The sequence below is a fragment of the Elephas maximus genome, chromosome 17 (genome assembly GCF_024166365.1).
Source record: "Elephas maximus indicus isolate mEleMax1 chromosome 17, mEleMax1 primary haplotype, whole genome shotgun sequence".
Classification (NCBI taxonomy): Eukaryota; Metazoa; Chordata; class Mammalia; order Proboscidea; family Elephantidae; genus Elephas; species Elephas maximus.
In genome coordinates, this window is record NC_064835.1 from 90236467 (window position 1) to 90264072 (window position 27606).

The 27606-nt window shown below is 45.6% G+C and overlaps 1 protein-coding gene and 1 long non-coding RNA gene across 9 annotated transcripts in view; one reads left to right on the forward strand and one right to left on the reverse strand.

Annotated features, from left to right (window-relative positions):
• The window catches only part of BCL2L11 (BCL2 like 11), a 56815-nt gene that overhangs the window by 2147 nt on the left and 27062 nt on the right, over positions 1-27606 (forward strand). The window contains exons 3-5 of one of the 3 annotated variants that reach the window (XM_049856406.1): positions 429-574; positions 743-832; positions 27251-27360. In XM_049856406.1, coding sequence (XP_049712363.1) covers positions 429-574; positions 743-832; positions 27251-27360 — 346 coding nt within the window. Of the gene's footprint in view, positions 1-428; positions 3884-17247; positions 27361-27606 lie in introns of those variants that run through there. The other 2 variants (XM_049856405.1, XR_007513568.1) reach the window with 2 other exon arrangements.
• On the reverse strand, positions 2860-4903 carry LOC126060335 (uncharacterized). 6 transcript variants are annotated; one of them, XR_007513572.1, is made up of 3 exons: positions 3994-4060; positions 3700-3797; positions 2860-2909 (listed from the first exon to the last, which is right to left on the reverse strand). It is a non-coding gene; the product is annotated as an uncharacterized LOC126060335 (long non-coding RNA). The 6 variants fall into 6 exon arrangements; XR_007513573.1 differs by lacking the exon at positions 2860-2909 and adding an exon at positions 2958-3007; XR_007513576.1 differs by lacking the exon at positions 2860-2909 and adding an exon at positions 3087-3105.

Here is a 27606-nt window from a genome sequence, read left to right on the forward strand (position 1 = left end):
GCCGGCTCCTGGGCTGCAGCGCGGTGTCTGAGCCCCGGGAATCAGAGCCGGCCGGGAGTTTCTGACTTACTCAGGTCTGTCCTGACCGAGCAGACAGCACAGGCGAATAGACTTCAGACAAGCTGCTTTTCTTAAAGCGTGTGTGCGCGCGCGCGCGTGTAGGAGCGCCAGATCCACACGTTGTTTCTGCGTTTTGTTTGGTGCTGGGAAGTTTAGCCCCACCCCCTGATAAGTATAATACTTTTTTTAAATGTATTTTTACTTTTTAATTTGGAGATTATCAGAGAAATGTATGAAGTGATAATTTAGTGGTAAACTATTTGGGTTTAAGTCAGAAGTTTTACAAATAGGTGAAAGTTATTTATTGACTGTAACTATCTTTGCGTGAGATAATCTTAGGTTTTCTTTTTTTTTTTTCCACGCTGCAGAAAAAAAGACCAAATGGCAAAGCAACCTTCAGATGTAAGTTCTGAGTGTGACAGAGAAGGTGGACAGTTACAGCCTGCGGAGAGGCCTCCGCAGCCTCCTCAGCTCAGGCCTGGGGCCCCTACCTCTCTGCTGACGGAGCCTCAAGGTAATCCTGACGGTGAAGGGGACCGCTGCCCCCAGGGCAGCCCACAGGGCCCGCAGGCCCCACCAGCCAGCCCCGGCCCTTTTGCTACCAGATCCCCGCTTTTCATCTTTGTGAGAAGATCCTCCCTGCTGTCTCGATCCTCCAGCGGGTATTTCTCTTTTGACACAGACAGGAGCCCAGCACCCATGAGTTGTGACAAATCAACACAAACCCCAAGTCCTCCTTGCCAGGCCATCAACCATTACCTCAGTGCAATGGGTAAGCAATACCTGGGAAAGACACAGGTGACTTGTGGCCGTTTGAATATCTATTTAAAAGCCATGTGTAGTGTTTAGAGCCTTCCTGTAGAATTCTCTCAGTGATTTCTTCCATCACGCTTCCGTATTTTCATGAGAATGGACGATTTGTCAAAATCTCACACCGGCATTTAGAAAACCGCTGGAGTGTTCGGTGGCTGCGATGAATTGGGAGCTTGTGCTGAGCGTCAGCTTTGGACTAGAAAGGCTTTCCTGCTGCCTTTCGTTCAGCTGTAGTGGATGACCATGGCTTCATTTTTGTTTTTATTTATTTACCAAATGATCCTTTATTGAAATATTTTTCTTTGTAGTTCTTCACTGTCAGGGCATTCCACCGCACCATTGTTGATGTCTTCAGGGTGGTGGCCATCGACACTGCAGCCATAGACTGGGCAGTTCCCGGGGTCCCTGTAATGGTTCCAGAGCCTTCTCTGGCTGAAGATGGGTGCCACATCTATCAGACAATGCTGACAGTCCCATCAAAAGTGATATTTCCACTGTACTTAATGTTTCTCAGCTTCTTTTTATCTCTGGTGGTTCCTGGAGTGCTTCAGTGGTCAGGGCAGAGGCCGAAAGCACCGCCCTGACATTTCTCTTATGAGCAGTTTCACCGTAGCCCTTGGGCCCTCTCAGTCGCTAGCTGCCTTAGCTGTGTCATCACCAACACTTCTTGGAGACAGACTCGGGGGGCCCATCTTGGGGGCCAGAGCAGACATGGCACTGACTTCCCTACTGGTGTACCTCACTCAGGGTTATGACTTGAATCTCCTCGGGGTCCAACTTGGCGGTGTGGTCGAGGCGACTGGTGTTGAAGCCAGATGCAGGACAACTGAAGAAAGTTGGACCTAGGCCTCTGCCAAGCTGAAAGATGGCTTGTTTTTTTAACCACTGAGATTTACTTAATGACATTCAGCTTGAAAGGGACCTGGTCAGTTACAGAAGATAAGTTGTAACTAAAAGTGTGAAGAGAGATACTTTTTTTAAGTGATATTTAAAAGAAATGAACTTGTTCATATAGCAGTACCAACGTAAACTCGTTGCTATTGAGTCAGTTCTGACTCATCGTGACCCTACAGGACAGAGTAGAGCTGCCCCCTAGGGCAGTAATCTTTACAGAAGCAGACGGTATGTCTTTGTCCTGAGTAGTGGCTGGTGGGTTTAAACTGCTGACCTTCAGGTTAGCAGCCGAGTGCTTTAACTACTGTTACTGACACAGAACCATGAAAATGGTTTGTTTTCTATTCACGTTCCTTTTTGAGCTTATTTTGTTTGCTCAGAGGGTTTGGACATACTATTAATGAGATGAGGCTGTAGGTTTTTGTTTCAGGGATTAAAGGCAGTTTTAGGATCTAAACCAGGAGTGGCAAACATAGATAGATGCCAAGAGACCCAGAAGTGAAATCACTGAGGGGCTGACCTAGCGGGGAAACTGGAGCTCACTTGCCACCTTTAAATTATAGCCACCCCTAGTTGTAGCCACAAGGGTGTGTGGTCTCAGAGTGGCAGGTTTTCCTGTATTGCAAGAGAACCCAGGAATGCAGATCGGGATGCCAGATACCCTGCCACTGAAACGTTGGCAACCATTTTAGAACTTCGAAAACATTGTATAAGCCAGATAAAAACATCGAAACATCTGCACTTGGTTTGACCCTTGAGCCCCCAGCATGTGACTTTGAGTATGTGCAGTTCTGGTAACCGTGGTTAAGGGGAGCCTCTGCTGGATCAACTCCCTGTCCCCTCCAGTGGGAAGGGTTTGTGTCTTGATCACCATATACCAAATCTCATTTACCATATATTCACATTAGCCCTACCTGCATAAAGGAAATATCACTAAACTGGTAGCATTATCATTTTGGAAGACCACTACAGATTCTATTAAAATGTAGATCATACTTAGCATGCTGAAGTCTGCCATCATCAAACTGGAGAGTTTCATGCTGGAACACCATGGGAAGTCTTGCATTGCACTGTAGAGCTCTGACTTCATGACCTGCAGTGAGGTGGACCAGCAGGCTGTACTGTACAGCTGACGTCATGACCTGCAGTGAGGTGGACCAGCAGGATGTACTGTACAGCTGACGTCATGACCTGCAGTGAGGTGGACCAGCAGGCTGTACTGTACAGCTGACGTCATGACCTGCAGTGAGGTAGACCAGCAGGCTGTACTGTACAGCTGACGTCCTGACCTGCAGTGAGGTAGACCAGCAGGCTGTACTGTACAGCTGACGTCATGACCTGCAGTGAGGTGGACCAGCAGGCTGTACTGTACAGCTGACGTCATGACCTGCAGTGAGGTGGACCAGCAGGCTGTACTGTACAGCTGACGTCCTGACCTGCAGTGAGGTAGAGCAGCAGGCTGTACTGTACAGCTGACGTCATGACCTGCAGTGAGGTGGACCAGCAGGCTGTACTGTACAGCTCTGACATCGTGACCTGCAGTGAGGTGGACCAGCAGGATGTACTGTACAGCTGACGTCATGACCTGCAGTGAGGTAGACCAGCAGGATGTACTGTACAGCTGACGTCATGACCTGCAGTGAGGTGGACCAGCAGGCTGTACTGTACAGCTCTGACATCGTGACCTGCAGTGAGGTGGACCAGCAGGCTGTACTGTACAGCTCTGACATCGTGACCTGCAGTGAGGTGGACCAGCAGGCTGTACTGTACAGCTGACGTCATGACCTGCAGTGAGGTGGACCAGCAGGCTGTACTGTACAGCTGACGTCATGACCTGCAGTGAGGTGGACCAGCAGGCTGTACTGTACAGCTGACGTCATGACCTGCAGTGAGGTGGACCAGCAGGCTGTACTGTACAGCTGACGTCCTGACCTGCAGTGAGGTGGACCAGCAGGCTGTACTGTACAGCTGACGTCCTGACCTGCAGTGAGGTAGAGCAGCAGGCTGTACTGTACAGCTGACGTCATGACCTGCAGTGAGGTAGACCAGCAGGATGTACTGTACAGCTGACGTCCTGACCTGCAGTGAGGTAGACCAGCAGGCTGTACTGTACAGCTGACGTCCTAACCTGCAGTGAGGTAGACCAGCAGGCTGTACTGTACAGCTGACGTCATGACCTGCAGTGAGGTAGACCAGCAGGATGTACTGTACAGCTGACGTCATGACCTGCAGTGAGGTGGACCAGCAGGCTGTACTGTACAGCTCTGACATCGTGACCTGCAGTGAGGTGGACCAGCAGGCTGTACTGTACAGCTCTGACATCGTGACCTGCAGTGAGGTGGACCAGCAGGCTGTACTGTACAGCTGACGTCGTGACCTGCAGTGAGGTGGACCAGCAGGCTGTACTGTACAGCTGACGTCGTGACCTGCAGTGAGGTGGACCAACAGGCTGTACTGTACAGCTGACGTCATGACCTGCAGTGAGGTGGACCAGCAGGCTGTACTGTACAGCTGACGTCCTGACCTGCAGTGAGGTAGAGCAGCAGGCTGTACTGTACAGCTGACGTCCTGACCTGCAGTGAGGTAGACCAGCAGGCTGTACTGTACAGCTGACGTCCTGACCTGCAGTGAGGTAGACCCGCAGGCTGTACTGTACAGCTGACGTCATGACCTGCAGTGAGGTAGACCAGCAGGATGTACTGTACAGCTGACGTCATGACCTGCAGTGAGGTGGACCAGCAGGCTGTACTGTACAGCTCTGACATCGTGACCTGCAGTGAGGTAGACCAGCAGGCTGTACTGTACAGCTCTGACATCGTGACCTGCAGTGAGGTGGACCAGCAGGCTGTACTGTACAGCTCTGACATCGTGACCTGCAGTGAGGTGGACCAGCAGGCTGTACTGTACAGCTGACGTCCTGACCTGCAGTGAGGTGGACCAGCAGGCTGTACTGTACAGCTGACGTCATGACCTGCAGTGAGGTGGACCAGCAGGCTGTACTGTACAGCTGACGTCATGACCTGCAGTGAGGTGGACCAGCAGGCTGTACTGTACAGCTGACTTCATGACCTGCAGTGAGGTGGACCAGCAGGCTGTACTGTACAGCTCTGACATCGTGACCTGCAGTGAGGTGGACCAGCAGGCTGTACTGTACAGCTGACGTCCTGACCTGCAGTGAGGTGGACCAGCAGGCTGTACTGTACAGCTGACGTCATGACCTGCAGTGAGGTGGACCAGCAGGCTGTACTGTACAGCTGACGTCATGACCTGCAGTGAGGTGGACCAGCAGGCTGTACTGTACAGCTGACTTCATGACCTGCAGTGAGGTGGACCAGCAGGCTGTACTGTACAGCTCTGACATCGTGACCTGCAGTGAGGTGGACCAGCAGGTCCCCGTGGGACAGCATTGGTCAGAGGTCAGGTACACCTGGGAAGTGGCAGGCCTGAATCTTTGAGCATGGCAGGAATACCCTCAGCTACATGTGCTCACCGTGTGTCTCATGCTAAACGCTGGGAGGTACTTTATTAGGTGCCCCCCTAAGAGAAGGAGCTGGGTTATTCTCACCGAAGCAGCTGGCAGAGATGTTGGTTTGCTGCATATGCCTTTTCTGATTAGCGCTCTCCGCATCTGTGTTTTTAATACTGATTACGTGTAAAGTATTGTGCAGATTCTCGCTTTGAAGTATAGTCAGTGCAATTGGAAATACGCGTTGCGAAAGATCAGAAAGGAAATGAATGCTAGTCATACATAACTCCTACCTGTCGTTTCGGTAAATGTCTTAAACTTCATGTTGTTACCTGGTACGCCAGAATTCACCAGTTGGAGGTAATTGCACTCTTTTTGTGCCGTTAGTGTCTTGCATGTACTTCTCCTGGTGCAGGTGAATGTCTGACCCCTCTTTCAGGTCCCAAGCTCCCTGGGGGCAGGCATGATGTCCTGCTGGTCTTAGTGAGAGCTGGATCTCGGTGTTAATAGGTTTCCAGCTTAGTGCTGATTTTTGTAGTCAGGGTTCCCACTTCACTGACAGAGAAGAAAAGCCCAGAAGATGTTGCAGGTCAACTGAACTATACTCATTGGCTTTGCCTCAGAGTGGTTTTTAACTGTGAACGGATAAGACTTGCGCCCTCCGAAGTATGTTTAATTATTTGGACTCAGCTATAAACATTTGTCACGTATAAGTGACATGTAAGGCCTAGCTCTTTGCTGCCCATTGGAGAATCCACATGTGGGTATTGAGCACTGGAAATGGAGTGACCCCTAATTGAGAAGTGCCATCAGTGTGAATAAACCCATTGCCGTCGAGTTGATTCTGACTGGCGGCAACCCCATAGGGTTTCCAAGGTTGTAAATCCCTCCGGAAGCAGACTGCCACATCTTCCTCCCACAGAGCCGCTGGTGGTTTTGAACCACCGACCTTTTGGTTGCAGTCGAGTGCCTTAACCATTGCGCCACCAGGGCTCCCTAGCCATCACTGTGAATGCCTGTTGGACTTAGAGGACTTTGTATGTGGAAGAGTGTAAAGTACATCGTTAGTAAGTTTCATGTTGATTATTGGGTTAGATAGAATACAATTTTAATATTAATGTTACCTTTTTTTTTTTTTTTTTTACATAACGGGAAAATGTAGACTTACGTCTGTGGCCAGCATTCAGGTTTGGCTGGCCTTGCACGTGGAGGGGCTGGGAGGTGCGGCCAGGCCTTAGCGAGCCAGACCTCCTTCACACTTGGGGCGCACCCTGTCCGTGGAACTTACTCCTTTGGTTGTTTCTGCTGATTTAGGAGAGTAAAAATAATCAACCTAATCCTGTGAGTCCCTTAAACATTGTGTTAGCGTTATGGATTCCTGTATTCTCCGGGCAAGTAGGAAACGTAGGTCTTGTTTTACCTCTGGAAACTGCATGGTGCGTGGGGGTCTTGAAAAAGTGGCCAGTGGAGTGGTTTTGTTCCCCCGGCACCTCAGAGCTGCCCTGGAACCTCACTGTGGAGTCTCCTTTGCTGAGGACCCAGTTTTGGCCTTCCAGCCCAAGTCACGGGTTCAGGCACTAAGAGAACACATGCACTCCGCAGGTCCCGAGTGGGCATGGAAACGGACAAGAGCGAAAGAATTTTCCTCCCTAGTTCCAAACGAAAAGAGTAAAAAGTAATTGATAGTTGTCCAGGCAGGTTTAAATTTGTATCTTCTTTCTTTAACTTTTATTTAGAGGTAACTGTAGATCCGCATGCAGTTGTAAGAGAGAATAGATCCCGCGTGCTCTTCACCCTGGTCTCCCGCAGTGGTCACATCTTGTGTAATTACAATGCGGCAGCCTGGAAGTTGATACGAATGTAATTCATCTACTTTATTCAGATTTCACCACTCCGCTGTGTGTGTCTGTGTGTGTGTGTGATTCTGTTTAACTTTATCAAACGTGTAGATGAGTGTGACCCCAGTCGCAATACAGAACAACTCCAATGCGAATCCCTCCTGCTCCCCACCGCCACTTACCCCTCTCTGTAACCCCTGGAAACTGCTAATCTGCCCTCTATCTTCGTATTTTTGTCATTTAAAGTAAAAATCATACAGTATGTAGGTTTCTGAGATTGGCTTTTTCACTCAGCATAATTCCCTTGAGATGAGTGTAAGATATAAGTGGTATCGGTGGTCCTTGTTTCTTATTGCCGAGTAGTAGTCCATGGTATGGATGTCTCACGGTTTATTTAACCATTCACCTGTCGAAAGGCATTTGGGTGGCACAGCTGGCTGTTGGGGGGTGGGGTGGTGGTTAGCCCGCCCACAGTGGTGTGTCCCACCTTGTCTTCCTGGTACCTCTCTGGCAGCTGCTGGACTAGTGGTCCAGGAAGGAGCTGCGTGGTGAAGCATCCCGTCAGGCAGCCGGTCTGCTGCTGTGAACAGCCCTGTACCAGTCTTCGTTGTGAACATAAATCTTCATTTCCCTGGGGTAAATGCCCAGGAGTGCAGTTGCTGGATCTTAACAGTAGTTTAGTTTTTTAAGGTACTGCCGAACGGTTTCCTTGGGTGGCTTTACGGGCGTTGTACAGTGAGGCAGACTGTCCCTGTCCTTGCCAGCATTGATACCTATTTATTGTGGCCATTCTGACAGGAGCGTGCTGATAGCTCAGTGTGGTTTAATTTGCATTTGCCTAATGGCTAATGATGTTTTTTTGTGCTTATTTGCGTCTGCATACTCTCTTCCTTGCTGCTAGTGTCTTTTGCATATTTTCTAACTGGAATTTTTGTTTTTACTCTTGTGTTTTGAGGGCTCTGTATATTCAAGGCTCAAGGCCCTTGTCCTCTATGACTTGAAAATATTACCTCACAATCTGTAGCTTGTCTTTTCGTCTCTTCTTATCAGGGTTTAATGCGAGCAAAACTTTATAATTTTGATAAAGTTCAGAGTTTTTTCCTTTTATGGATTGTGCTTTGGGTGTCAAGCCTAAGAACTCTTCACCTAGCCCTAAGGCCCGAAGATGTTCTTCTCCGTGTTTTATTTAAAGGTTTATCGTTTTGCATTTAGAGCTACAAATCCTATCGAGTTAATCCGTGTGTAAGGTGTGAGGTTTAGGTCAGTGTTTCTAATTGCCTGTGGACGCCCAGTCGCTCCAGCGCCGGTGGTTTCATTGACTTGGGAGCAGTTATGAATAGTATTGTATTTTAATTCCAGCTTCCGCATGTTCGTATTTGTATATAGGTGTCCAAGTGATTGATTGTGTGTGTGTTGATCCGGTGTCCTGCGGCCTCGCTGAACTCACTTAGTGATTCTAGGCGTTATTTTAGATTTTGTGGAAGAACTGCAGAGACACTCATGGAATCTGCCAACAGGAACAATTTTATTTCTTCCTGTCAGATCTAGAGCTGCCAGCACTGTGTTTACTAGGCGTGGTGAGAGCAGACGTCCCTTGCCTTGTTCCTGATCTCAGGGGGAAGCGTTTCAGTCTCTCGTGTTACCTTTGATGTTTCCAAAACCCAAACCAGACCCATTGCTGTCCAGTCAATTCCAACTCACAGGGACCCTATGGGACAGAGTAGAACTGCCCCATAGGGTTTCCAAGGAGTGGCTGGTGGATTCGAACAGCCCATCTTTTGCTTAGCAGCTGAGCTCTTAACCAGTGTGCTGCCAGGGCCCCAGTGTGACATCAGCTGCAGGTATTTTGTTAGACGCTGTTTAAAAAGGTGAGGAAGCTCCCCTTTACCCCTAGATGCTGAGTTGTCATCATGAATGGAGTGGGTGTTGGCTTTTATCAAGTGCTTTTTCTGCATCAATTGATATGATCGTGTAACAGTCATCTAGCCTGTTGATAATGCTGCATTCCATTGATTGATTTTCAATTTTAAACCTGCCTGACATGCCTGGAACGAATCCTCTTTTTATATATCACTGGGTTGAATTTGCTAACATTTGCTTGAGGATATTTGTGCCTGAGCTTGTGAGAGGTATTCCTCTGTTTTCTTTTAAGAAGGTCTGATTTAGTATCGAAGCCTTTGCAGTGGGTTGGGAAACGTTTCCTCCGATTTTCTGGATGAGATTGTGTAAAATTGGTGTTGTTTAAATGTTTGGTAGAATTCTCTAGTGAAACCATCTGGGCTTGGATATTGTTTTTACTTTATAATTTTTTTGTTGTTGTTGTTAATGGTTTTAGGACTATTCAGTTTTTCTGTATCATCTTGATTGAGATTTTTGGTAGTTTGTGGTTTTTGAGAAATTGATAGTTTATAGTATTGCCTTATTGTCCTTTTAAGTGATGAACGATCCATTGTTGGGTTTCCCGTTTCCCTTCTGTATTGGTGATTTGTATCTTATTTTTTATCTGTTAGTTTCTAGAGCTTTATCAGTTTTATTGATTTTTTTAACTAGCTTTTTGTTTTATTTATTTCCTCTGTTGTTTTCATTTTCATTGTTGTTTATTTCCTTCCTTTTGCTTGCTTCGTGTTTGCTTTTTTTCTAGTTTCTTGAGCTGGGAACTTAACTTTATAGTTTTTAGACTCTTTCTCTTCTAACGTAAGCCTTTAAAAAACTAGATAAATTTCCCCTAAGCTGCATACCACATGTTTTGCTATGTTCTTTTAATTTTTATTCAGCTCTGTGTGTTTTTATTTTCTTTGAGAGTCCTCTTTGACCCATGGATTATTCAGAAGTGTGTTTAGCTTCCGTGTTTGGAGATTTCCCTGTTGTCTTTCTGGTGTTGATTTCTGGTTTGATTCCATGTGGTCGGAGAATATACCCTGGGTGATTTCAGTTCTTTTAAATGCATCAAGGTTTGTTTTATGGCTCAGGATATGGTCCGTTTTGGTGAATGATCCATGGGCACTTTTATCTGTATCTGCTGTTGTTGTGTGGAGTGGTTATAAAATATGTATCAATTAGATCCCATTGGTTGATTGTTTCATTCAGTTCTCCTGTATCCTTGTTATTTTCTGTCTAGTAGTTCTGCCAACTGAGAGTGTGGGGTTGAAGTCTCTGACTGTAATGGTGGGCTTGTCTCTTTCTCCTTTAGCTCTGTCAGAGTCTGCTGTTGTGTTTTAAGGCTCTTTTGTTGGGCGCATATACATTTCCGATTGTCTTCCCTTTGCTCTGAAGCCAGCTTTATCCGATGTTTATATAGCCACTCCTGCTTTTTAAAGTTAAATTACATTATGTATCCTTTTTCATCCTTTTACTTTCAATCTGTGTGTCGTGTTTGAAGTAAGTTTCTTGTATACAGCATATTCTCAGATAATATTTTTTTATCCATTTTTACTGATATCTTTTAAATAGTGTATTTAGGCCATTTCCATTTAAGGCAGTTATTGATATGTTAGGGCTTAAATCTGCCATTTTCTTGTTTATTTCTTGTTTGCTCTCTGTTTGTGCTTCTTTTGTTTTTCTCTCTGTCTTTATTTCTTTATATTACTGTGGGTTATTTCAACATTATTTAGGATTCCATCTTGATTTCTTTATTATGTTTTGAATATACTGCTCTCTATAATTTTCTTAGTCGTTTTCTAGGTTATTATAGTACACATACGTAACTTACTAGAGCCTACTGATATCAATGGTGTCAACGTTTTATGTCTTCTGCGTCACTGTAGAAACCTTATTTCCCTCTTTGTGCCTTTACCCTCCCCAGTTTTCAAGTATAATTGTCTTAAGTGTTTTCTCTACAAACATTATGAACCATATCAAATGGTGTTTTTTGCTTCACCCATCAAATGATGATTTAAGAAACTCATGAGAAGTTCTTTTCTTTCTGAAATTCCAAGCCTTTTTCTGTTACAATTTCCTTTGTTTAGAAGATTTCTAAACAAAGGAAATTATAGCCATTTGTTAACGGCAGATATACTAACAACAAATTATCATAGGTTTCCTTTGTCCGAGAATGTCTGTATTTCTTCTTCATGCCAGCGGGATATTTTCCCTGGATGAGGAGTTTGCGGCTGACAGTTTTCTTTTAGTATTTGAGAAATATGCCACTTTCTTTTGGCCCTCATGGTTTCAGATGAGAAATCTGCTGTCTTTTGAATTGGTGTTCCCCTCTAGGTAGTGCGTCATTTCTCACCGGCTGCTTTCAAGATTTCTTTGTCTTTAGTTTTTAGAAGTCTAATTATGATGCATCTTGTCATATTTCTTTTGGTTTATGCTGTTTGGGGTTTGCCCAGCTTCTTGAATTCTATAGTTTTATGTCAAATTTGGGAAGTTTTCAGCCATATATCTCTGAATACTTTTTCAGTCTCTTCCTCTTTCTCTTCTGAGACCCCAGTAATCAGGATGTTGGTGCCTTTGTTACTGTCCCACAGGTCCTTAATATTCTGTTCATTTTTTTTGTTTTCAGTCTGTTCTGCAGACTGGGTAAATTCTCTTGATCTGGCCTCAGTTCACTGATTTTTTCCTCTATCATTTCCACTCTATTCGTGAGCCCCTCCGGTGAGTTTGGCTGGTTTGTTTATTGTATTTCTCAGTTCTCTCTGTGCCTGCTGGGTGAGGTGGAGGTTTAGCCCCCTCCTCGGCCTTGATGATACTTTCTCAGCAAAAGTGGAGTATCAGCGTACACTGCTTCGTTACCTGATTGGAGGTGTGGGCTCGGCCTCCCGCCCCTGCCGACACCTGGAAGAGGGGAGCGGAGAGCTGACTCCCACCACTTTGCTTCTGCAGGGTGGGGGCAGAAACTCAGCACCCCTCAGCTCCTGCTTACACTGGGGGCAGTCTACTTACCTGGAAGTAGACTGCCAGGCCTTTCTTCCAAGGTGCCTCTGGGTAGACTCGAGCCTCCAGGCTTTCTGTTAGCAGCTGAGCGTTTTAACTTGTTGTGCCATCTAGGACTCCTAGAGTAGGGAAACCAAAACCAAAACCAGCAAACCCACGACTGTCGATTCTGACTCATAGTGACCTTTAGGGTAGGGTAGAACTGCCCAAAGGGTTTCCAAGGCTGTAAAGCCTTACAGAGGTAGACTGCAACATCTTTCTCCCACCGAGTGCTTTGGTGGGTTTGAACTGCTGATCTTTCAGTTAGCAGCCAAGCACTTTAACCATTGTGCCACCAGGGCTCCTCTGGAGTGGGGCAGGTGTTGCCAGAAAGGTTTTCTGTTGTTAGACCCCTCTCTTCCTGGTCCTGGCAACAGGCTTTTTTTCGAAGCTCTTTCTGTCTGTGTGGGTTGGTGGTTCCCGCCGGAGGCTTCTGCAGCCCGGTCTCCAGGATCAGTGGTTAGGTAACAAGGAAACCAGGGAGCTTACTACCTCGTTCTTCCTCAAGTCTCGAGGTCCCTGGGCAGCCTGTCTTGTCTGCCTGTCAGAGACTTCCTGTGTGTGTTTGTTGTTCATGTCCAGGTGAGAGGAAGGACCTGGGAGGAAGGGGCCTTCTCCACCTTGGTGGAGCTGGAGGTCTGTGTCTTGTCTTAACTGAATATTCATGACTGGCATTGATTGGCTCTGACTGTAAGCTACTACTCAGATTTTTAGAAATCACCTCTTTTTTTACTTTCTATGTGTAATAGATTTTTATAGTTGGGAGGAGATTAGTGGTAATACAGGCTACATTTATCAGATAAAGGAAATGATAAGTTCTTTAGTTCTGCATGATTGTACTCTAAAGCAGGAAAAATGAGATACCGTCCATTCATTTGTCTTGTTTTATATTTTAGGGTGTTGCAATGTTAGGTGTGAAGATACACATGTAGTTGTCTCTTAAATGCTAAAGTCTGATGCTTTGCTTCTTGACCTATTTTAAAACCATTAAATTGCAGCACTTTCCTAGTGTCCGAGTCTCCTCCTGATCTGTGGTCATCCTGCCTACCCTAGGATGGAGCTCCCTGTGGGCTACCATCTCTCCCTGTTGCCACCTCCCACACAAGAACTGTCTTCTGTCTTTGTTGAGTCAGCCTCAGTCTCTTGTCATATTCCTCAGGTGACAGATTTCCAGCCTCGTCTACCTTCTGGTCACGTTCAGTCTGATCAGCAGCCTCTAGCTGTGTGGCCAGCACTGAGCATGCCCTCTAAGGAGACCTGTGCTGGAGCATAGGACTAAGACTGCTTTCCTCCTCTGTGGGCGTCACATCACACTGTTGACAGAAACCGGGCCTTGTTGACCGGCTGCTGTGCTGTGCTGTGCTGTGCTATGGGCCAGATTGTGAAGCACTGTGCCACCCACTGGGCCCCCAGACCCTGCTCTGCAGGCTTGGGCAGAGCACCCGATGATATGCTTTTTTGCAGGAAATGCCAGCACAAGTGTGTGCTCAAGGGCGCTCATCTCGGCATTATATAAACCAGCCAAAAAGTGTCCCACAGCTCTAATGGCGTGGGAGAGTCTGAATTATCATGCATCCTTTGACAGGCTTTGTGGCTGCCCTCCCAGTGGTGCCATAAAGAATAATGGCATCAAGTAATGCTCCTGGTATAACATGAGGTTAATGTAGGTTACAAAGTTATTGATGGATCCTCCTTCGGTGTTTCGGAAGTTTATAAAGCGTAACAAAAAGATTACAAGGAAAATACATCAAAACGTAGATAGTGGATCTTTTTGTAGGTGGGTACAGGTGGTATTTTCAGTGTGCCTTGCTGTACTTGGAAAATCATCCGAATTCACATGTATAAGAACCAGCTTAATCAATAGTATATATTTTATATGATTGTACTGTTAATTTTAACTTTTTTTTTTTTTTTTTTTTACATACCCAGCAGATTATACGCACTTGTATGTGTATCTTGTTGGTATGCTTATGTGTTACTATCACGTCCTTTGTGCCTTGGTAAAGATTTCTGAGTGGTACAAATGGTTAATTTGCTTGGCTGCTAACCAAAAGGTTGGAGGTTCGAGTCCCCCAAGAGGCACCACGAAAGAAGGGCCTGGCAGCCTGCTTGCAAAAAATCAGTCCTTGAAACCCCTGTTAAGCACAGCTCCACTCTGACATACAAGGAGTCACCACGAGTTGGCATTGACTCAAAGGCAGCTGGAGTGTGTGTGTGTCTGGCTGTCTGTGTGTTTTGAAGATTTCTACTAGGAGAGTTCAGGTTTTCGGCCCATCACCAGAAGTACTCCAGATGGACATAAGGCCCTAACTTACTCTTTCGAGGCTGTCCTGTTTGTTTTAGCAAAGTGAGTATTTTCTTGTAAAGCATCTGCATCAGTTGGAGGCCACAGGTGGACTCGGCACCTGTTGGCTGTTCTCTGCACTCGCTCCCCCTGCTCAGGCTGTGCCTGGCCTGGAGCAGGGGCTGGTTGGGATCCTGGCTGCTTCTCGGTCCCACCAGCGTCTAGGCAAGGGTTAGCCTGTCTGAGCTTTGGTTTACTTGTCCATCAGAGAGGACAGTAATGCTCACCCTGAGGGCTGTGGGGAGCTTTTCAGTAAGCTAATAGACATAAAGTGTCTGGCAGAACCCTGGCGGATAACTTCTGGCCCCTTGGTGCTCTGACACCGCCATTGCAGGGACCACTGAGCATGACAGTAATAAAACCTTCTCTCCTGCTTCCCTGGAAAGGAGCTGTCATTTCAGGAGTGTAGGAAACTCATAGGGAAGTGAATTCATCTGGAAATGCTACTGCAATTCTAATCCCCTGGGTTCCAAAACAAACAAGCAAGCAAGAAAACAAGAAACTCTTTTCTAGAAACTGGCAGTACGGGTGTGGGGAGCAGAGGTCTGAATCACCCCTAACTGGCACGTGAGCCTGTGTCACCCTGAAAAGAACTTTGGCTTTGTTGGCAAGTCTTGAATCGTGGAGGGCTATCTGGAGCCCGCCTCGGTGCCGCCTGAACTGGGGCTGTGGCTGCATACTGTCCCAGGACTGCAGGGGACGCCCGAGGGAGACAGCCTGTTGGATTTGGCAGAAACTTGACCACAGTTCAAGGGGTGCATTTGAAGGGATAGCCTTGAGACATGAGACACAGGGTAAGCTACTTTTTTCCTGCAATTGAAAGTTGTGTAACTTTTTTGGAAATAAGGGGTAGATGGTTGTTCATTGATTTAATGTTAGAAAAGTCCACTGCCTGAATAGAATCAAGGATTTTAAAACAGTTTTTTATCCCCCTATCCCTGAGAAAATTCAACTCCTTTCTTGAGAAAATAACAGAAAATTAGTCGTCTTTAATATGTAATTTTGGCTTTGACACTTGAGTAAGTCATTTATGAGCCTTTATTGGTAACGTTTCCTTCATGTCCTAAAAAAAAAAAAAAAAAAATCACGTCCTAGGAGGTAACAAATGTCAGCGGTCAGTACAGACAAGGTGCATACGATGGATGTGTTTAACCCCAGTTGATAGGATGCCAGACAGTCTTGGTTTCCAGTGTTTTCTTAGAACAAGTGGGCACTCTCAGTGTCCTGTGGGAAACCCAAATCCTCTTTCTGTTTTCTCTGTTCTCTGCCCTGGACCAGATCTGTGTGATTTGTGAGCAGAGTTGTGGTTTGCCGAGACAGTGATGAAGGGAAACAGATGGCTGAGGAAGGGCTGCTGGAGGGAAGTTCTCTTCTCCTGCTCCTTGCCCTTCCCACATGTATCCCCAGAGCTAAGCAGAAGTGAGGGCTGGGCAGTGCTTTGTAGCTTGGCTACAGCGTGAGAACATACCCTTTATGTCTCGCATACACACCTCACAGTGAGTGCGGGCGTCTACACCCCTGACAAATGGAGATTTTATGTCATTTTCAGAGCGAGAAAATGGAGGCTCTGGGTTTCAGAAACTGGTCTAGGCTGTGTGTCATGTTGGCGCTGGGCTTGGATCAGGTCTGTGGCCCTGGCACCTTGCTCTTTGCTCCACAGCGCCGTGATGCTTGCTTTAGCTTGGGCTTTGCTACCTTCTTAGGGTTTCGAAGCTAAGATAAAAAAAAAAAAGAATCATTTCAGTCGGGTAGGGTGTGTGAGTGATAAACTGGAACAGATGTGATGTACTGGTTCTCAACCACCCATCAGGGTTGCCTTGGGATCTTTTTTCCCCTCCCAATATGTTACACGCCTGGGTCAGAGCACGTTTTCCCATCCAGTTCCTAAAACACTAATATAGCCCATTTATAGAAGAATTAATGAGTGATTCGAAGCCGGCACAAGCGGGACGAGTGTGTTTATCTCAGGTGTGAAGCGGTGTGAGATGAGCCAAGCTTGGCAGCCTTGTTTTGTTGAGTAACTTACTTTTCTGCCAAATAAATGTGATGGCGAAAAGACTTTAAAAAGCTTTGTTGTTTTTTTGGTCCCTTGTGAAATTTCTTAATGCAAAATATTCTAGAAATGAATTGTGGATAATACACCATGTTGGTATATGTGTGAATTTAGACCTCAGTTTTACTTAGACTTGAATTTAAATTATGCTCGTCAGTCAAAACAATTCACCAACTTCAGAAAAAAGTTCCTGATTTGAAGGGAGTCCTCGTGACGTTTAATGGAACGTGTGGGTGCTAGCTGCTCCGTCGCTTCCTACTTGGGTTTGACCGGTGTGTTCGTTCGAAGCTTTGGACTCCTTTTTGCTGTGTTTCTGTGTGGGGAAAGCCTGACGTACAGAATACAGGGTGCTTACTAACCTCTGTGTTCTGTCGCTGCGTCCTTTCCTGTAGTGTGGTGTGAAGTGTTGGAGTGGAAAGTTCCAGCGGGCGGTGACCCAGCCCAGCCCCTGGGGCAAGTCTCAGCCTGGCCGGGGTCCAGTGTTGTCACCTGAAGTAGAGGGTTGCAGGCTAGTGTAGGGCGCCTGGAGTGGGGGGTGGAGCAGCCCCAGCCCCACTGTGACCTGTGTTACATGGATGGGCTTCTCAGTACAGAGATGCTGGGCCATTTTGCCCAGTGTACCAACTCAGGCAACAGAACTGTGGTCCTGGAGGGAGTGAGGAGCACCCGGGAGGAGGGAGGAGGAGGAGGAGGGAAGAGGTGGTAGGAGGAGGGAGGAGGAGTATGTGGGAGGAGGGAGAGGAGGAGGGAGAGGAGGAGGGAGGAGGAGTGTGTGGGAGGAGGGGGAGGAGGAGGGAGTGAGGAGCAGGTGGGGGGAGGAGGAGGGAGGGAGGAGCACTCGGGAGGAGGTGGAGGAGGAGGTGTGAACCAGACAAGACCGTCTTTCAGCACAGAATCCAACATGCTTAAGGTCATGCTCACACTAACAGTGATGCTGGCTTCCACAAAAAAAGCCGTCTGCATGGGGACATGACGCTATGTGACACTTGTACGGGTTCCAGACTGCTCTGCGGGACCCTCCCTGGGGATCACCTGTTCTGCGGAGGCTTCATGATGGCCAGGTGGGCCAGTGGACGCAGGAATTCGTGCTGAAGCTGCTGTTCTCGTTGGCTGTCCCACTCCACCACTCACAGTATGGGCTAACTCCAGCCTGTTAGCTTTCTTATTTTTTAAGCAGAGTTTAGTTCTTTTAGCATTTCTTTTCTGGTTTTCTGTTATTGGGTTTCCTACAAAAGGCCACGGGGCTTGCGTTTGCCTTGTCCCTTAGTAGTGGGATATGCTTTGTGTGAACTTCAGTGGAAAGCTTTCACTGTGTCTCATCCTTACGGTGTGTGATCAGTAACCACGTATTTGTATTAACAAAGTAGTGCTTCACTTCATATATTTAAAAAAAAAAAAGTTGCCATCAAGTTGGTTCTGACTCATGGTGACCCTATAGGACAGAGTAGAACTGCCGCATAGGGTTTCCAGGGAGCAGCTGGTGGATTCGAACTGCCGACCGTTTGGTTAGCAGCCAAGCTCTTAACCACCGCACCACCAGGGCTCCATTTTATATACAGCTGTTGCAGATTTTAACTGCATAAATAAAATTGCAGGCTTTTTTCTCGTTTTAATTTAAAACTGTTTAAGATGTAGCTTTTCAGTTTAGTGTTTGCTCTTGTTTTTGACCCACGCTTTAGTCCCCCATCGTTGAGACGAAGTGAGCTGGAGGTCTTTGTGTGCGTCAGAGAGAAAGACGCTGCCCATCACCTGTATCCTGCTGCCAGTGTTAAACTAAACTTCAGCTTCATAGGGGAAGCCAGGCTTACTCAAATATAGTCAGAAATTCTTACGTCTGTAGTTACAGTCTCACTTCCTTTCCAAGATCTGATTTTTTTTTTTTTTTTAATTTGGGTAAGAACAACTTGTAGTCGCTTAAAGCTAGTACCTTAAAATTTTTTTAACATGTATTTCTCAGGAATGGTTTTAAGTGAATTAATGTAGAGAGTTGTACGTTTGGTTTTAAAAAGCCTTTAAAAACATTTCTTTTTTTATAGTTTTGGTGGAGTAAGTGGTGAGATAAATTGTGTGGGTAGGAAGTTGCCTCCACTGTCAGTAGAAGGGATATATGGCTTATGTTTTTGTCTTAAAGCAGGCTTAGGGTTGGTCTTCATTTGACTGTACTTAGTTTGGGGGTTATTTTTATTTGTTTTTCAAAATGAGATGGCATAGTCAAATCCTTTCTAATCCTCGGGAAGGAATGTAGGACTAGAGAAATACCAATGCAGCTGTCCAGGAGGCTCTCTGGGCTGGGGGTCGGTGTGGAGATATCAGTGTCTGCTTTCCTGGCCCCACCAGACCCTGAGCTTCACCAGGCACGGTTCAGAGCAGCATGTTTTGTTCTGAGAGCTCGCTGAGGAGGACAGGATGGTGGACGAGGGTCTTTCCAGGGTCCGTCATAAAAGCCACAGAGAGGGAAGGACCTGGTTCAAGACGAGGTTTGGGGCATGTGGTGGCAGCGCCATTGATAAAAACTGGAGTTAAGCGTAAGGGGGGATTCAGTGGTAGAATCCTCTCCTTCCACTGAGTCGAAGTCTACGGCAGTGGGTTTGGCTTTTTTCAGGGGGAGTATATGAGGGAGACTTAGGTTTGATTCCCGCCCAGTGCACCTCATGTGCAGCCAGCACCCGTCTGTCAACGGAGGCTTTTGTGTTGCTAGGATGCTGGACGGAAACCCTGGTGGCGTAGTGGTTAAGTGCTACGGCTGCTAACCAAGAGGTCGGCAGTTCGAATCTGCCAGGCGCTCCTTGGAAACTCTATGGAGCGGTTCTACTCTGTCCTATAGGGTCGCTATGAGTTGGAATCGACTCGAGGGCAGTGGGTATGATGCTGGACAGGTCTCATCAGAGTTTCCAGACTGAGATGACTGGGAAGAAAGGCCTGGCAATTTACTTCCAAATATCAGCCGATGATGACCCTATGGGTCACAAAGGTCCAGTCCCGTTGTGGGTAGGAGGAATAATAGACTGTGTCTATGCCAGAGGATGGAGTCAAGGCTGGTTGGGCAGGTTATAAGGAAACATTTCAGTTCCCTGCGGGCCAGGAGGTTGTAGCAGTCACACCCTTTAACCTGAGGAAGCAGGCCACACCTGTCCTGGAAGAGGGCACAGAGGCCCGGAGATCAGGTGTCATGTGAAGAGCGCCCTGCACGGTCTCCCGTCTGTCTGAGGTACTGGAGTTCGGTGAGCGTTAAGCAGACATGTTCTCGGATGTAGGCGGCTGCCGGCTTTCCACCAGCCTCTAGTAAATGAGTGGTAAGTGTCAGGGACAGCTCAGGTGAACCTGGAAAACTAGGACTTCTGATGGAATAAGAAATGAGCGACAATGTGCAGCACGTTCTTCTTTAAAGCCTTAGATTTCTTACTGTCACAAACAGGTCATAGTGAGAGGGAAAATCCCGTGAGCGCTGGGATAGTTTCCAGGTTTCTGCCCATCCTTTGTAGCTGAGGCTTCCTGGCAGTTTCCAGTGGTCAGACTGGAAATTGATGAAAGCGGCTTGTTTTGACTTTCTAACCTGGGGCCACGGAATGGCTGTGGGCGGTGCAAAGCCAGATACACAGTGTTAAGTATTGTTTGTGGTGTTTTATCTCAGCAGCTGTTTTTAAAGCTCTGTCTTGAGTTCATGTACTGCCTGGGCTTGTCACAACTGTGTCCCGGGGCAATGTGGACGTAGGAATCTGTGAGTACTAATGCTGAGTGCCGAAAGAGCCTCTTATGTCTAACTTTCATCCATAGCTAGGGGAACTGATAGGGGATTTATCAAAAAATAAAGTGATGCAAGGAGAGCTGGACCAGGTCTCTGTGGGTGTCGGGGGAAAAAGAGAAATCGATTTTTAGGTTATTTTACCTGAGAATCACTGGAGTTGAAGATTTTCAAATAGGTGATTCTGGTAGTGTCCACTGCAGTGGAACCATGAGGGCAGCTGCTCTCTCTCCTGCAGCCGTTGACACGACCTGGGCAGGTGAGCTGTCTGATCACTTGGGCGGGTTTCCTCAGGCAATAGTCGTGGGCCGACCGACTGCTTTTTTCCTTCTGTAGGCTGCAGAGAATTCTGAATTCAAAAAGATATTTCTAAAGATACGCAAGTAAGTAAGGAGACCGTGGGATTTAATAAACATCCCAAAACTTTTATTTTTCCAAATGACTGTTGAGCTTCAAAGTGGCTGTCACTTATAGAAGCAGTGCTTCTTCTAAACTTCCTTTGAACATCACTTTTGCAGTTGGTTTTACAGCTGGTTTCAGAGTACAAGGAAACAGTCTTTTACCTCGTCCTTTATGGCTTTGGGTTGTTAATCAGACTGCCCTCAGGAAATGAAGATGGTCGGGGCCCCAGGATGTCAAGAGCAGGGGCCTTTTGTCCCTCTACCTTTTCTCTCTTGGCCCACAGCCCCACAGTGTGGTAAAAGGTGTGTCACATATTTGGCTAAGCATGTTCTGTTGTGTGTTTAAAACTTTCATTTCATTGAAGTCATATAATCTGGTAATTTTGGGGATTGAGAAATCATTTTTCAGCTCTGAGTTGAATATCAATTCAGAGCTTAATGTTTACCATTTGTTCCTCCTGGGTCCATAGAGCTTAGTGTTGATCGTTTTAAAATCTAATCAGGATCCTACCCAAGTATTTGTAGATCACTGAACATCTAAAAGCAATGTAGAGTGGAGTGTTTCTGTGAATTTTAGTGGGTTTTGGTACCACATTTTGAAATTCCAGTAATGACTTTGTGGGTATAAAAATGGCGTACCATGTGTGAGAGCAGCTTGCGGGGCCTGAAACCCAGTACAGGCGACCTCCCTGGGTTACGAACGAGACCCGTTCCCAAGCCTGTCTTTAAGGTAAGTCAGAACAGATAGATATAGTTCTTATTTAGTGCCAGTTAGTCAAATGTTGTCTTATTATATAGTATATGTTTTACCTTTCTATGCCCAAAAACAAGGAACACTGCCAAACCACACGTTTTCATGAGCGTCACGAAGTAGTGCGTGCATTTCGTTATCACAAACCATTGTATTTAACTCATTTTTAATGGAAGCGGCTTTATGGCAGTCTGTTCTTATATACGGAGTCATCTGTAAGTCAGACATTGGTCACCGGGGGGCTGCTGGCAGAGGTGGGTGATGGTGGCTTGTAGCTCCCTGGAGGTGTGAGCTGCGCTGGTCCTGTTCCTCGGGAGGAGATGGTGGCTTTGGAACGCTCCTGTGTGACCCCCCCCGCCCAGCACAGGCTGTTGTCACCGCCAGCATCCTCACAGAGCGGGGCCTGCAGGGTTTACAAAGAGTTGGAATGAATTTCGTGACATGACTTCAGCTCCTCTGAACACTTCCTGTTTGTAACAACGGGATAGAAGCTGTCTGGCATTGAGGAGAAATCGGAAAGTTTGTCTTGACTGTTGAGCTTATTATGAATTTACAGTCTTTTTTTTTTTTCCCAATTTTCCTGTACTGACTGGCAGTGCTGCAGAAAGCCCTTTTCACTATCAATCACTTAAACCACGATATTAATTTCACTATCAACCTGATTTCCCTATCAGCCACTTAACCACGATATTAATTGTTTTCAATTGCTGAGTTTTAGGCTTTGAAACGACCTTCTGGGTTGGAAAGTAGTTCTGCAGCTGAGCCAGAACAGTCTGCTGATGAAATAACCTGCATCTTTTAGGAACTCAGAGTTCTTTGGCATTGAAAATACCCCCTCCTGGGTATACACAAGTGGATTGATTATACCTTGTGGCATTTTCCCTTATGAAATAATAATACCAGTAACTTCTGAATATAAAAAATCAGAAGAAAATTATTTCTAAGAGTTTTGATGAAAATTCAGCTAACGTATCACACTTTTGATACAATTATGGGGTCTGACACAGTTGCATTATAAAAGTTTTGATTAGTGGTCTTTGTTAGGAGTAAAGAGAAAGGAAGCCTGAATCCAGCAGGTTCCCTGGGCCTCAGTCTGGTGCTTTCGGGATTGGGCCAGCCTCCTGTGGACTTCAGACTTTGCCTGCCCTTTACAGCTTTGCAGCAGCTTCACGTTGAGAGCGGTTTATGCTTCATTATGCTCTTTTATTTTTATTTTTTCCTTGGAGTTTTACTACTGGGCTTGTGGAGCAAAACACTTTCTCACATGCTAAAACTACGTTTTCTATGAGTGAAAAAGTACCTCGTAAGAATTTTCCCTTTGAAAAATTTCTGAAGTTTTATGTTCATGTAAGATGTTAAAAACCTAACCTTCCTACTTAATAATTAAGAGATTTTAAGTTTCAAATAAAGACTTTTTTTTATCCAAGAGAAAGGATGTGAGAGAGAGAATATGAGAAGCCAAGCCAGAAACTGCAATGTCTTTTGTAACGTAATCTCAGAAATGGTACACGGTCACCTGCCTTATCCTCTTGGCCACGTAGACCTGTGCTGGCTCAGTGTGAGGGGGGCCGTATAAGACTGTGAGTACCAGGAAGTAGGATCCCTGGGGGCCGTCTTGGAGGCTGGCTGCCACAGTGGTGGTTGTGGATTGAGTTGTGTTCCCCCAAAATATATGTTAAAAACCTGACCACAAATAGGAGTCCCTGGGTGGTGCAGTTGGTCCGGTACTCATCTACTAGCCAAAATGTTGGCAGTTCCAGTCCACCCAGAGGTGCCTCCTCGGAAGATAGGCCTGGTTTCCAAAAGGTCCCAGCCTTGAAAACCCTAGGAGCGTTTCTGGTCTGACACCTAAAGGTGGCCATGAGTCAGAAATGACTCAGTGGCAACTAACAGCAACAATGTGTGCAAATATGATCCTATTTGGAAATAGAATTTTTCTTGTAAAGACTCATTTTATTGATCACGTATCAACATGTAGGATTGTTAGGCACAACACAGATAGCGAAACAAAATTTGTGTGTGCCTGATATCTTATAGACCGGAAGTACGAACTTAAGCTGTATTTTTGATAGATTGACTATGTTAAAGCGGGGGTATTCTGGTTGGTGGTTGGTGCGCAGACCGGATATGGTAGTGAGGTTGGAGCGGGTACGTATTTCATACCCTCGTTGCCTCTGAACCCTGTGAACTTTTACCATTGTGGCGGCCCGTCCCCCCGTCCAGCTGACTCTGGTGAGAAACCTGGAACAGGGGGAGATAGTGGGGCAGGATTAAGCCAACTGGTGATAAAGAGAATAAAATCCCTAATCCTGGCTCTGACCAGTGTCCAGGAGGCTGACAAGCAAGCCTCTAGGTCTGACCACCAGACCCCGTTTTGTTTTCTGTTAGCTTCTCGTGTGGCCTGAGACCAAATGAGAGTCACTAATATTAGTGATGAAGTTAACAGTCCTCCCCCCCCAAAAAAAGATATTTTGTTACTTGAAAAATAATCTTTGAAATTTATATTGAAAAATGCACTTTATTAACAGATTAAAGCTACCTTTTAAAATACCTTTTAAAATACAGGAATAGAATACCTTTTAAATATCTAAATAGAATTTTTGTTTTATAATTTGACTTTATAGCCGTATATTCTGTGTAAATATTTACCAGATCTTTATGCAGAATGCGTGTTGACCATTAGGTTTACAGATTCAAGGATCAGGAATTGCTTTTGTTTGGCCTCTGAAAAAAGCTGAAACCGTTCATGTTGAAAAACCAAGTGAGGACAGGTGCGATCCTAGTCTAGACAGACCAGTCCCTTTTGCAAAGTTGAATTTTTATTATACTCTGCCCTTTTATGACAACTTAAAAAAATACGTGTAAGTACAGTTGATGGATCTTTACTTATCTGCTACTGCCAATTACAGTCTATCCTGAACCTGGCGTAATTCATTAAAAAAAAAAAAAAAATTCATTACCTTCGGTTAATTCAACTCTCCTTAAGGGTGTCAGGGCAGCTCCCCCATAATTTCTTTTCCTTTGCTCAGTCTTGTCCAGGCTCTAGTCTGTGGCTGCCTGACCCACAATCATTGAGGGAACTCGTTTGTAAAAGTGCATTCTGCTGGCCTCTCTGGACACCTCCCGCCCTGCATTCTCTCACTCCACTGAGGCGCCCAGAACCTCATGGATATGTCTACATCAGTGCCTTTATTAAAGCTAACAGCAACCGAGCTTTTTCTTTTAACAGAAGAAACAGGCCATCTGTCTATCTCCTTCACCTCCTTACCCCAGAAAACGTGAGGGTCCTCGTCTGTAGGATGGACACCTTGAATTCGGCCAGCAAGGTTCCATATTTCCTTCTTAGCTGCTGGGTGGGTTGACACATTGACTGCGTGCTAGCTTTGTAAATTGCCCTCTGACACAGACTGACCCCTCTCTTTATGTTTCTGGTTGCTGGCTCATACACAAACCAGGCAGAGCTTTTAAACCACACAAATAAGTAAAGGTGTTAAATAGAATTTAATAAGATTCACTTAGGGGCTGGGAAGTTACTTTTATGTTGTATTATAAGAAGTACAGGGTACACTTACAAGCATGTTTGTCCAGGAGAAGCTTAACATTTAATTGAAATTAAATGTTTAATCCATGAGAATGAAGCTCCATGGATGGAATCAGGGCCCGGCCTCTTTTGTTGCAGTACCCTGGAAAACCTCCTAGAACATGTCTGGTATATGGCTTGTTCAGTAAATTAGTGCATATCTTAGTTTATTAAACATCAGACAACTTGGGCAGCAATTTTTACTAATCTGCCATCTTTGTAAAACACAGTCTGTATTTCACAGATTTTCTTTTGATAGCTTTTTCTTCATTTCTGACTGTAGGATTGAAGGTAAGTTATTCTTTCAAGGAGATCTGTGTCTAGAGGGGGGTGAGGGGGGTTCTAAAACTTGGCAGAGGTGGGTGCCTGTGGCCATGTGACGCCCAGCTGGCTGGCTGGCTGTTCACCTTGTCTGTGGGCAGGCGCATCGTGTCACGGGGTTACGTGAGACCACACTGCGAAGCTCACTGCAGGCCCTGACATAGCAGGCCCTCAAAGAAAACATGCTTTCCTTTTCCTTAACAGCAAGTTAACCTGTGAAAAGCTTATAACATGGGGGAGGGAGTGCCCGATTGCTGGCAGGATTGAAAAAATAGGGTTGATTTGATACCCATGCTCTAACGAACCCTTCAGGGCTACGTGCACAGGGCAAGGAGATGACCTTTTACCACATACTGCATGCTCAGGTCCGCACTGAAGTGGTTATGCCAGCTTTGTCATTTGAAATTTAACTGGCGTGGATTAATGTTAGAAATGTTATTTCTACTGTAAATAATGTTTAAAAAATTATTTTTTATGTGGTTGGATGTATATACAGGGAATATACCTGACTTATCCTAAAGTTTTCCCCCCACCATCAGCCTTTCTGGTTGTCCTCCTGGCTTCCATTAGCGGTTTTTTCCTCTGCCTGATTCTGAGTGCAGCCCTCCCCACCAACACTCCCCCCGCAACCTGCACATAGCACGTGTGATACCCTGCCTTTCCCAGGCGCCCATGTCTTTTTGGGATCATTGTTAAATTCACTTGTATGGGAACCTGGGACAGAGGAGATGAAGGAAGAGTCTTGAGAAGAATTGTAAAAAAAGCTTCAAAAAGTTAGCTTTTATAGAGCTGTGAATCAACATCAGTTTTATTGACCTTTTACAAAAATACAAAACAGGAAACTATATTAATGTTAATACAAAACTCAGTTATCATAGGTCTTGAAAATATTTTGCTGTGGTTAAAGCGTAACACTTTTGTTCGTGAGTGCAGCCTGTCCGTCTTAAGGGCAGGTTAATGTAGGTGACATTGAATAGCAGCTGAAATCCAAGCATCCTATCTGTTTTCTGTGGACACGTGTTACTCAGCTGTTTTCTTCTGAGTGGCATGCTTTTCCATATCGTGAAGGGAGAATGTTATCTTCTAACATAATCGGAAGGTGGAACCTTTTGACAACTCAAAATCTGGTTCGCCTTCCTTTTTGGCTGTCACATGACTTTTACAGGTTTCACTAACAATCCGATGAATGGTCTGGGTGGGAGTGTTAGCAATGGCTTAATGAGGGGGCAGACCTCCCTCCTTTTCTCTTTTCAAAAATGCCTTTGCTTCTATACCCAGTACATTTCCTCTACCCATGTGGTGTTCATAGTCTTGAATCCGTCTTTATTAGCTCCTTTGATATTGAGGCAAAACATGCAATTACGCTTTCGTTTAGCCCTGTGACAGCGCTTCTGAAGACTGGCTGTCCCTCTAGCAGTATCTGCGTCCACAGAAATGGTCTTATCCAGGTAGCCTGTTTTAGTTTCTCATGTTTTTGCTTATTTTGCTTAGAACAGAACAGTTTCTCCTGATATTCCTATATGATGGTTGAAATTTTCCTAGGGATTTTACCTTGTATTAAGACCAGAAGGGCCCTGGCAGTGCGGTGGTTAGGAGCTCAGGCTCCTAAGCAAAAGATTGGCAGTTTGAATCCACCAGCTGCTCCTTGGAAGCTCTGTGGGGCAGTTCTACTCTGTCCTATAGGGCTGCTATGGGTTGTGGTCGACTTGTCAGCAACGGGTATGGTTTTTGGTTTTATTAAGACCAAAAGTAGTTATTGTACTGACATCCTGTATTTTTATGTTCTAATATGTTTGAAGTGTTTTTCTTTGATAATATTTATTGCACTATTTTGGTGGATGTTTATCTTCTTGAAATGGCAACATGTAATTAATTGGTCAGGTATTTTTAAATTTTGTGATCCTGAGTCCCCGGTTATATAACAGACCCACCACGATAAGCTTTACGTGTTGTTATAAACCTTGTAGTCAGAGAACTTCCAGCAATGGGCAGGAGTGTGCGAGACAGGCTTTGGAATGTACTAAATGATCTGTGGAAAACAAGGTGATTTTTGTTTTGTTTGTTCTGTTGCAGCTTCCATGAGGCAGTCTCAGGCTCTACCTGCAGACCTGCGCCCGGAGATCTGGATTGCGCGAGAGCTACGGCGCATTGGAGACGAATTCAACGCCTACTACCCAAGGAGGGTAATGTGTCCTCTTTACCCCTTTTCCTCTCATGTCCTTCTCCCCCACCATGGTAGGAGGGTAATGCATTTTCTTTACCCCCTTTTCTTCTCAAATCCTTCTCCCCTACCACGGTAAAAAAAAAAAAAAAAAAGGATGACTGATAATAACTATATGCTTATTCTGCAAATGAAAGCTGTTGCCTATGTGTGACCTCCCATGTTTTTCCTTTCCCATTTTTCATTTGCTTTATGGCTAAATTTTAAT